The sequence below is a fragment of the Terrapene carolina genome, unplaced genomic scaffold (genome assembly GCF_002925995.2).
Source record: "Terrapene carolina triunguis isolate 2854851 unplaced genomic scaffold, T_m_triunguis-2.0 Scaffold193, whole genome shotgun sequence".
Classification (NCBI taxonomy): Eukaryota; Metazoa; Chordata; order Testudines; family Emydidae; genus Terrapene; species Terrapene triunguis.
The window spans coordinates 3,800,128-3,811,545 of NW_020664544.1; the positions used below are offsets into that span (position 1 = coordinate 3,800,128).

General features: G+C 49.0%; 1 protein-coding gene across 1 annotated transcript; it reads right to left on the reverse strand.

Moving 5' to 3' along the window:
• Positions 1–7,519: 7,519 nt before the first annotated feature.
• On the reverse strand, positions 7,520–11,105 carry RPL19 (ribosomal protein L19). Its single transcript, XM_024210041.3, has 5 exons — positions 10,966–11,105; positions 9,956–10,078; positions 9,601–9,721; positions 8,933–9,043; positions 7,520–7,716 (listed from the first exon to the last, which is right to left on the reverse strand). Exons 1-5 carry the CDS (start codon positions 11,090–11,092, stop codon positions 7,593–7,595), a joined length of 606 nt encoding a protein of 201 aa, XP_024065809.1. The 5' UTR covers positions 11,093–11,105; the 3' UTR covers positions 7,520–7,592.
• Positions 11,106–11,418: the final 313 nt, after the last annotated feature.

Here is an 11,418-nt window from a genome sequence, read left to right on the forward strand (position 1 = left end):
AGTCAGCGCTGGAGGTGGGGACGGAACCCTTGTCATGGCTCCTGCTTCTGACCTCGCCCCTCACATCTCTGATGTCAGAGGGCAAAGGTCGTGACGCGGTGGGCCTCAGTTCCGAAGCGTGGCAGCCCACGTAGCAGAGCGAAGTTCCCAGCTGGCTCCCCTGATAGTTCCTTGCCCATTCAGTCTCTCTAGCGCGCCTGGGTCTGAACCCCCTTCTCCATCGGCTTTGCCCCAGCTGAGGTGGAGTGACCAGGACTAACCAGACGGCTCCAGGTCAGGCCACCCCATTGATCCCCATCTTGGCTTTAGGATATTCTCCGAGCTATTTCCTAGCCTGTTCCTCATGCCCTTCACATCCTGTTTGCATTCCCAGCTGCTGCTGTGTTTCCATTGAGAGATGTCCAGGTCACGGCCCAGCAATGGGTATGAATGGCTCAGACTGGTCCTTCCAACGCTGAAGGTCACCCAGGCAGCTGGGAATTGCTCTTGCACTGGGTCTCAAATCCCCTGAGCTCCAGCGGAAGATGTGCGTGCATGCGCACACATACCTTGTGATCAGTCACTGGGGAAAGCAGCCATTTAACATGCACACGCACACGCACCCCCCGCCCTTGTGATCAGTCATAGAATATCAGGGTTAGAAGGGACCTCAGGAGGTCATCTAGTCCAACCCCCTGCTCAAAGCAGGACCAATCCCCAATTAAATCATCCCAGCCAGGGCTTTGTCAAGCCTGACCTTAAAAACCTCTAAGGAAGGAGATTCCACCACCTCCCTAGGGAACCCATTCCAGTGCTTCACCACCCTCCTAGTGAAATAGTTTTTCCTAATATCCAACCTAAACCTCCCCCACTGCAACTTGAGACCATTGCTCCTTGTTCTGTCAGCTGCTACCACTGAGAACCTCTTTGGAACCCCCTTTCAGGTAGTTTGGAGCTATCAAATCCCCCCTCATTCTTCTCTTCTGCAGACTAAACAATCCCAGTTCCCGTAGCCTCTCCTCATAAGTCATGTGCTCCAGCCCCCTAATCATTTTTGTTGCCCTCCGCTGGACTCTTTCCAATTTTTCTACATCCTTCTTGTAGTGTGGGGCCCAAAACTGGACACAGTACTCCAGATGAGGCCTCACTGGGGAAAACAGCCATTTAACTAACACACACACACACACACACCCCTTGTGATCAGTCACTGGGGAAAGCAGCTATTTAACACACACACACACACACACACACACCCTTCTGACACAACTGGGCCTTTAGTTGAGTTTATTTTCCTTGGTGTTCTCCAGGGGAGGCCTTTTCCTTGCATTTCATTGGCCATAACGCTGCCTATTTGTGTAGCTTGGCTGGGTCCTGGAGTCCCCCCTCCACCCCCTCACTGGCCTAGAGAGGTTGGAAGCCCTAATGCTATCTCCGTTAACAGAAGTAAAGTCCTTTGTCTTTGGAACGATAGATTCACTTGTGACTGGGATGTCCCCAGCTTGTAGCCCAGACAGCCCTGTCCCCTGACCTGTCCTACACACTCGACCCCCCGGCTTTTCCAAGCCCCGTGTCTCCTGATCTGGAGCTCTGCTCTGGTTTGTTCCTCTCCCTCAGGTCCTAGAAGATATCGAAGAGTTGGATATAGAAAAGGACAAATGCATGGAGATGACGTCAACTGACAGCCATGACGACAGCATTGGGGTGCTAAACCTCAGTGGAGAGGAGGAGGAGGAGGCCTTGCCCGGAGCAGGCCAGCCCAGGGGCGTATCCATGGCCCCAAAGGCTCCAGGGGAACATCTGCCCTGGGTCCAGAATGACGACAGCCTGGAGCGCCTCGTGAAGCTGATGTGCGACCTCTTGAAGGTTGCCCCGGTGGACGCGGTGCGGACTTTGGGGGAGCAGAGCAGAATCGTGGCCGACGAGCAGAACGCCGGCTCTGACTCGCCAGCCAGCTGCCGGGGCAACGTCATCAGTTGCCTGATAGGGGGAAAGACCCATTCCAGAGGTGAAGATGACACAGAGGGTGGGTATGAATGGGACCAGCAGGGGGCGACAGCATTATCCGGTGCGGATAAGAAGATTTTGCCTGAGAACGATTTCAATCAGCTGAGAGAGGACGAAGACCTTCTGCTGCAGAAGGGATGGGGAAGCCCGTGGGTTAGAGCCGAGGAAGTGCCACCCTCGTCAAGCAGGGCTTCCTGGTCCTTCCCTCCAGGAGGCATCACCATCTCCCGGCTGACCGGCTCTCCCAGCTTGGATTTCCCTGGAGCACTGCAGTTCAATCCCTCATCTGAAACCTCTCACGAGACAAGGACAGAGCCTGGGCCCAGCTGGTGGCTTCATCCCAACCATGCCTGTCAGCTCTGCAATGACAACACAATTCATCGTCTGGGGGGCTTCAGGGGCTTCGGACCCTCTGACTTGAAGGAGCTGGAGGAGGAGCTAAGGCAGAAGTTCAACAGCTGTCCCAAATGGGGAGCAGATGCACATGGGACCATCTTCTCCAAGGCAAAGAGGCTGTTTTCTAACTATTGCCTCCGCCCTTCTGGGGACTCCAGGGCACAGGCCTTAGAGAGAAAGGTAAGGAAGCCACTGGGAAGCTGAATGCTTTTCGGCATCTGCATTTCAAATACGGCCATCCCCATAGAGTCTGGGCACCCTGTACGTAGAGGGACGTCATTCTCTCTCTACAAAGAACTCCCCTGCCTCCAGCTATGTCAGGCCTTGGCTGTTGGCAGCTCTCATCCCTGACCAATAAGAAAAGGCAAATCTATCCCCTACTAGGGGAAAGGCTGGATTAGACAGGAAGGATGGCCTTGTGGTTTAGGCTGGGGATCTGGGTTCAGTTCTTGGCTCTGCCCCAGATTCCCTGTGTGAGCTTGGCCAAGTTGCTCAAGTTCACTCTGTGCCTCAGTTTCCCCACTTGTAAAATGGGGCTAATAATCCTTCCTTTCATCCATATGTCTTGTCTATTTAGCGTGTGAGCTCGTCAGGTCAGGCATTTCCTCGTACTCTATTTACGTACTGCGCCCCGCACAAAAGGATCCCCAGTTTGTGTGCCTCAGTTTCCCTATCTGTAAAATTGGGATAACAACTCCTTTGTCTGTCTTGTCTATTTAGGTTGTGAGCTCTTCAGGGCAGAGATTGAGTCAGGGCCCCAGTCCTCCTCCTGCTGCTGCTGTATATAAACAATAAAAATCCCCCAGCAGGCTGAAGAGGCTGCACTAGGAATAACATTTAGTGCTTTCATAGCACTGCCCATCTAACAGTCTGTGAGCCATTTGCAAACACTAATGGATTTCACCCACTGGGTTGGGGCTCAGAGATCACCCCCATTGTACCCGGGGGAAATCGAGTGCCTCACATAGAAAGTCAGTGATGGGACCAAAAATACAATCTAGAAGTCCCCGCTCTGTCCTGCCGCTTCCAAAGTGAATTAAGCTAACTCAGGAAAAGGCATTTTTACTCCAGAATAGGTGTCCCACATGGGGAGCTATTGCGGAATAGTTATTCTGGAGTAGCTATGCTGGTCAATTTCCCCATGTAGACAAGTCCTAAGGAGTCTGACTTTCATAGAGTCCCAGACTTTAAGGCCAGGAGGGACCATTTGGCTCATCTAGCCCGACCTCCGGCCTAGCAGCAGGCACCTCCCTCAATGCATCAAGCCCAGATCTTGTGGTTGAGCTACAGCATAATGATTAAAAAGGCATCCGGTCTTGGCGTGAAGGCTCCAAGTGACAGGGAATCCACCACCTCTCTAGGTAAATTGTTCCAATGGTTAATCCCCCTCATTGTGAAAAATGTCTTATTTTTAGCCCAAACGTATCAGCTCCCAGAACCGGTTATGCCTCTTCTGCTAAAGAGCCTATTTGACATCTTCTCCCCATGTAGGTGCTTGAGCCTCCTCTGGGATAAACTAAATAGTCTGATCTCCTTCAGGCTTGTGAGCAATTCAGCCTTCTGAGCTGTAACTGTCTTTCCTCTGGGACTTCTAGGCTGTTCTCCGGGAGATCGCAGTGGCTGCCCTTCAAAAGAAGACGCTGGTCAGCACTATGCCCTCAGCCCACCGGAGATGCGCACCCACCCTCCGGGCTACGACCTCTCAGCTCAAGCATGGGGATTTCTCTCCATTGTTCCTCCAACGGGCTCTCCGGAAGCTGAAGATGTTGGTTAAAAAGACAGCCCCCCACTCCTAGCTGAGACTCTCCTCCCAACAGATGGCTGCCACCTCTATTAAAGTGAATGATCTCCTGTAGCATGGGGCTTTGAAGTCTTAGCTGCACTGATCACAGCAGCTGCGACACCAGATGAAATGTTCTCATTGGCTTTTTGCCTCTGGGCCACGGGGGGGTGTGTGGGGAAATCAGTATGACCCACCCTACGCATGGTGCTTCAGGGTGCACAGAGCACCTAAAGGAGCTGAAGAAAAGTGGCTTTGCTGCTTCCATGTAGGCAACCTGAAATATTATTTTTTAGAAATTAACCTGTCCTGGTCAGTGGGAATCTCCTGTGCAGGATGCAGAGGGGTGGAGGAGGAGCTCCCATAAGCATTCAGCAAGGGGAAGAATCTTTGAAGCATGGAAAGAAAGTTATATATGTTTAGAGTTGAATGTTTAAAAACCTAATGCTGGGGTGCCGAATTCCCACAGCTTAGGAGTTGTAGGTGCTATAGGCACTGAACCTCCTCTGAAAAACAGGGCTGGAAAAAAGTATCACTTCCTCCCCCAGTCATGTTTCACTTGTTGCTGTTTCTGTAATGCAATAATCCTCCATAGTCTTCCAAAAAGAACAGCAGACATGTGACCTGAATATGTAGTGGCAGGAAAACAGGCAGATTTTAAACACCTTTCTTTCCCTTAGCTGGTCACCCCCAGGGGCCATCTCTAGCAAATCCAGAGCAACACCCTGATCTTTGCCACAGCGGCTTGCTCTCTATAACGAAGGTCTCCGACCCTGAAACTCCTACAAGAGGAACTCCCATGAGTCTGCAGGATCAGGGCCTACGTTTCTACTGTTCACACAATAATGGTAGTTCTCGCTACCATTAAATCTAGGCCATCAAGCACTTACAAAATGGATCCAGCCACAGCGCACTGCTGCCCCTAGTAAGTGCTAGTGCTCCAAAACTACTTTATTTAAAGAAACCCTGATGCATGTTGTCTTGCTAGACTGCGTTGCAGAAAGAGGCAAAGATGGTTAATTATATTTGATCTCACCACACGCCCGCTCAGCTTTTCCTAGGGAGAAGTCTTGCTCCTTTGGAGCCTCAGGGAAATCTCTGGCCAGCTGCTGAGGAGCTGAAGTTGAAGCTGAACAGTTGTGGTTTTGAAGGCTAGTATTTGGGATGCATAATATGGACATCAAGGCCAGTGCACTGGGAAGTGCTTCCACTGCCTTCCCCAAGAAATTCCTAGGCCCTTTCACTTTCTTCACAGGGTAGAGGCGAACCAACCGTGGTCATTGCAAGGAGGAGCTTGGCTGGCATGTCCCATCTGCTCTGCATGGATAGCAGTGATCTCATGATGTGTTACTTGGGACTTTGCCCTAGTACCTTTTCCCAGCATTCCCTCCCCCACAAGGAGACACGGGAAACACCACTCTGTGCCAGTTAGCCACTGCTAACTTTCACGGTCAGGTTGGGTCCAGAGAGAAAGATGTTACATCTTTGCATCGCGCTCTGATCCTAAAGTTCTAACCATGGCAGGCTGGGATTTCTAAAGCTGTATTACTCTAGTGCTCACTAGATGGGCTGCACAGACAGCCCTGCCAACTGACATGCTCCATTTAGGTATAGAACAAGCTTCCACATGCTGCCCTGCGAGCTAGGACCTAGAAGACATGAGAAGAGATTGTCTTTGGCCTCTAATGAGATTGTCAATTGGGGCAATTTATGACGTGGACACTTCTCCATAGATCAAGACCTGATTTCATATGGATCCCTCACCCAGGAGATGGGGAGGTACATGCTGATCTTGCTCAAACTTTTAGGAAGGTTTATGAAAAACATTAGGGTAGTTGCTTGGACCTTTCTCTTCCCTCCCCCCCACCCCCCAAAACCTGCTCCCCCATTTCCTCCCTATATATGGCCAAGGGGGCAACTGCCCCCGATTGCACCTATAACACACATCCACAAACAGGGAGAAGGGAAGGATCAACCTAGGAGAGCTGCTCTCCTATGCCACATAGGGCCCTTAATTACCATGGTTTGTTGTGGGCCTGGACCTCCTTCCCAGGATGAGGTCTTTCCTCCTCCCCTGCAGCATGAGGGTCCGACAGAAGGCAAGCTGCAGCGAGTTAGTGGGGCACTGGATTCCCTGCCCAAGCCTCAGGCTGCATGTTGTGCACTTGCTGCCCTGCGCGGACCATGCTGGTGCACTTTAAGTACCCAGAGCATGTTAACATGGCCCAGCAGGGTCTACACAGAACTGAAACTTGGGCAGGGAATTCCGCAGCACCCCAACCCCAACAGGCAATTGCTGCAGCTTGCCTCCTATCAGACCCTTACTACGCAGTCTGAGCAGGCCATGAGGGTGGTGGAAAAGAACAGGCCCCCCCATGGCCACAGCGCTATACAGGGTGTTCATCAGATCCAAGCCGTCGTGACACTTATTTTGTGTGTATACATACACACACACACACACACACACACACACACACACACACAAAATTAGCTTTGCTTTAAGCCTGAATTAGTAATTTTGGAATTACATGTAAACAAGCAGGAGGATTACTGAAAATGTAGGGAAGGCATCTCTGCATGTGTGGTCAAGACTGAGCGGGGTGGTTTTACCTAGATGTGTCCTGCTGCTTACTGAACACCAAATGTTCACAGGCCAAGCGCACGTCTGAAGCAAGCCCATTTCCCCCTGTTCCTCGACAATCAGGTCTGTAACACTGAGTACAGATTCTTAACACTCTCCTTTTCTGTGTCTCCTTTACCAAAGTTTGGGGCTGTTACAGGTACCCATTCCCAGGCTTTGGACAAGCTGCATATGTTCAATGAAACGTTTCCCCCCTTGGATCATGCCATGGGTAATGAATAACTGCTCCGCCCCCCCCCAGCAGGATTTCCACACACACAATCCCAGACTGACCTTTGCTTATGAAGGTGCCACTTGGCTCTAACTTTTCTACCTGGTCTGAGATACTAACTGCACTGCAGGGATGCAACAGGTCCATGGAGGGACTGCTTACACTGATTGTTTCTATTGCATCTTGCCCCCAGGGTCATCTCCTTGTAAGCCCATTCACCCCCAGCTCAATGATCTTCCTTTGGCTGAGAGTCCCTTTGCCCTGTTCCTAACCCAGGAAGGAGTCGCTGTACTGACTAGATGCACCGCATAGCCTTGAAAAGTTAAGCATGCTGCCTCCCAACACTTTCAGTGCAAGTTATGAGCAACCTGTCTCTAGACCTGTATGATAGAAAGTTTGCATTAGAAGTTTTACTGTATTGCAAGAGGCACTTATACCCAGATGGCAAAAGCAACTCAGCACCCTGGAACCCTCAACTAGGAAAGGAAGTTAGACACAGGCCAAAGACTAGGTTTGGATGTGGAACATTTATTAATACCCTTTGATGGAGAGCACTATGTACACAGAACAGCCACAGAAGTTTACTTCTTGGTTTCCTCCTCCTTGGAGAGAGTCTTGATGATCTCTTCCTTCTTGGCTTGCAGACGTTCTTCACGGCGCTTGCGGGCTTCCTTGGTCTTGGACCTGCGAGCTTCGGCCTGGTCACTGAAGATGAAAAGAGGTTTCATGAACACACAGGGCGTCAGCCTCCAGCAGCCCAGATAAACTCACGCAGCTTTTACCTGGCCATCACCCCCCACCTCTGACTATTTTTCTCCAGCCTTAGGAAGCCATTGTAGAGAGATGAGGTGTGAACACGCATTTCACAAATGCCTCGTGTGCCATCAACTGCTTTATAGCTGCTGTTTACCAGGTTACGACGCCCGCACACCTCCCCACTAGCGCTTTTCAATGCAATAGTCTTAAGTGCAATTCAATGTCTTGTTCAGTGACACCCCACTGACCTACTGAGTAATATAGGCAGGCATCAATGGGATCTACCGTTGGCCAGGATTGGGACTAAACAGGTCCTTGGCCCAAACGACAGCACAAGAGCATGCTGCTGTCTTTACTCCATCTCCAAGGACACCACACAGCAAACTTGTTTGTTAGAGAGTGCCCTTGAGATCTTGACAAAACTGATCAGTCCAGTGACTGAAGTTAGAAAGGGAAAATAATGCATGATCTGCCAGAACCCATTTGTCCTTCAATTGTCTTAACTTTGCCCCTTCAATGGCAAGGTCTTTGGACAACATTCAGCAGGGGAACTGGCCCATCCCCTGAAGATGTGTGTTATTTCCTGGGTGTTTATGTCACGCAGAAGGGCAAAGCTTGTTTAAAGGGGACATTCAAGTCATACTTGGATTTATTTACACCATTAAAACCAAGCCATTAATATCCAGATCATTTGTCAACATTTATGAAGTATTATTTTGTATTCCACTCAGTCTTAGGCCTTGTCTACACTAGAAAGTTTTGCTTCTCTAACTCTAACTGGTATGGTAGAACCTACCTAATGTGAATGCACTTATACTGATATACGAGAGCTTATACTGTTCTAGTTTATGACAGTTTGCACCCATACCAAACCTTAAACCAGTATATGAGTAAATAATCACAGCCCTAATTGACAGAGCTATAGCAGCATAACTATGACCAGGCTTGGATAGTGAAGAGATGCTAGCGAACTTCATTTGTTTCTAGTCAGTTTCACTTGACAGGCTGCCACAATAAGAGAACCAATGTCTTTGTAACCCGAGTGCTGAAAGCTCATGGAGTCACTTGAACGGATACTGAGCACTATCAGAAGCTCACGTGTGCAAAACTTAAGCCTTGGGCCTGTACTAAGCTCTCAGAATCGCTTTAATAATCAAACACTTACGCCAGGAGCTTCTTGCGAGCCTTGTCTGCCTTGAGTTTGTGAATGTGCTCCATCAGAATCCGCTTGTTCTTGAACACGTTACCCTTGACCTTCAGATACAGACTGTGATACCTAACGAAAGGGAAGGGACAGGGTGAGGTGAGAGCTCCCTGTGGTGCAGGACGCAACGCTCATTTGTTTGATGGCACAAAAGAGGAAATACGAACTGTGCGGCTTCCAAGACACCTTGAGTGACTCTAGATAAACAGCAGTTATGCCTTCTCTGCAGTGGACCACATAGTGACCTGTGTGTCCCAGAGTTTGAAAATGAATTTAACCATCGTGCAGCAGCTTAATCTACCACCACACGACTCCCTTGTCCTGCCCTCCAATTTCAGCAGAGGGGCTAGTCCTGAGAAGCACTAACACACACCAAGATCCTTCTGTAGCAGCTTTCGCGTGCCCTTATCCACTGCAAGGGATTTATCATTTACATAAAAGATGTGTTTAATCTCTCTTGGCGTTCCACTTTGGCATCTGTGGGTTCAGGTCCATGTTTAGAGAGCCTGCTGCAACAGCCTTGCGCAGCAGAGACTGGTTTATCCAGGCAGATGGGGACCCCGTTCCCCACCCAGACACCCACCACCAAAGGAGAAGCAGGGCAGGATTCATTTGGCTCTCAGACTTACATATGGCGGTCGATCTTCTTGGACTCCCTGTATCTGCGAAGCAAACGTCTCAGAATTCTCATTCTCCTCATCCAGGTCACCTTCTCGGGCATCCGAGCATTGGCTGTACCCTTCCTCTTACCTGGAGAGGAAGAGAAAGGTGTTACAGAGCTAGGACACAGCTAGTGACCAGTAAGCATCCTTGCCAGTGTGCTTAACACCTCAAAATCCAAGGAGTATGATTAACAACCCAGCTGCATCACAAGGCCCCTCCTTGGTACATAGGACTGTCTATAAATCCACCCTCAGCAAAGGTCTCTAGAAGTTGACAGATGTTTAACCCCAGTTATCTAGAGTGAAGCCAGCCATCACTTACCGATGCCCATATGCCTGCCCTTTCGGCGGGCCAAGGTGTTTTTCCTGCATCGGGCACGGGAGTGAACAGTCACAGGCTTGCGGATTATCAAACCATCTTTGATCAGTTTCCTGATCTGCTGACCTGGAAATCAGAAGAGATGTTCCATGTTGAAGACATCAAATGGAACAGAAAATGGACAGTATGAGCAAGGCGAGAGTCCAACACCAACAAATTTTCCTTTTCAAAAGGAGTTTTCAGGATGGATTACAAAGTCTAAGCCTAAAGGAATTTAAGAAGATTTTGACCTTCTTTACAGAGGTCCCTTAATTAAGTTTGTTTTCCTCAAGCAGTCCTGTTGCAGTCCACCACAGGCCTACATGGGAAACATTCTCCCAATCACTGTTTATTCCATTCAGGTCCACACTGCAAACTTTATAAAGATGTCCTTTGGGTCCAGCTTCTGCCTCCATTCTACCTGCTGGATCTGCTAGCTCAGTTAACACAAAAGGAAGCCTAGTCCGTGAGAAGGGACAAACTGTCTATTTTTCAGTACTTTTAGTGAACTCATGTTTTTCTGCTCTTCTCATTTTTCAATCATGCATCTCATCTGTTCACCCTTAGATATCCCTGTGGTTGGTGTTTGACTAGAAACTTGTAACTCCTGTCCCCCCCAAGAACATCCACAGTAGTCATCACATTCTTGTGTGAATTCTTTCAGTGTGGATTTAGCAGAATTCTAGAATTTGGTCATTTACTGCTTCCAGTTATCAAGGGAAGGCAATTGCTATATGCTTGTAAATCAGCAAAACCTTTAAATAAACTTGAATATAAAAAAGCCTGTGGAAAAGGCAATTCGGTTTAGCTACTATTAAATTAACCTGTCTACTACCAACCCTGGAACAAAGACAAATTGAGATCACTGCATCTTCTGCAATATTCAATAATTAGATAGGCCCACAAATCATACCAGAAGATAGCACTAGCACTGAATTGCCCAGTGCCCATGTGGAAGAGAAATGGTTACTTACGAGAATTAGCATTGGCAATCTCATTGGTCTCATTAGGATCCAACCAAACTTTCTTCTTGCCACAGCGCAAGACACTGGAGGCCAGCCTCTTCTGGAGTCTGAGCATACTGAACAAACCAACACACATGGCTTAGAACAGGCAGCCCCCAGTTTAGCGCAATGGCAAATCACAACATTTTTCACTGTTCCTGGAATGCTCAAAATGCAGTCTAGCTTTATTTAAATGCATAAAGAGCCTTTCATGGCAGAGATTACAAAGCCTAATGCAAGTTAATTACATATGGCACTGCCGAAATGTCATCACCTCTGAAGTGAAGGGCAGCAATCCCATGGAAATCTGGCATGTGGCAAAACAGTGTGAGTGGAGAAATTGTGGCCAGTGACGTTGACCAGATTAAACTCTTATTAAGGAGGTTTTCATTTGTGGCAAAAGCTCAGCGCTGAAGGTGGCGG

Bases quoted from the DNA above. Each gene is read 5' to 3' on its own strand.
- RPL19 (XM_024210041.3), bottom strand. From the start codon at position 11,092: ATGTGTGTTGGTTTGTTCAGTATGCTCAGACTCCAGAAGAGGCTGGCC. The intron at 10,079-10,965 runs GTAAGTAACCAT...TCTGATTTCCAG, and splicing joins GATTGCCAATGCTAATTCTC to GTCAGCAGATCAGGAAACTG. The intron at 9,722-9,955 runs GTAAGTGATGGC...CTTCCTCTCCAG, and splicing joins GGGCAGGCATATGGGCATCG to GTAAGAGGAAGGGTACAGCC.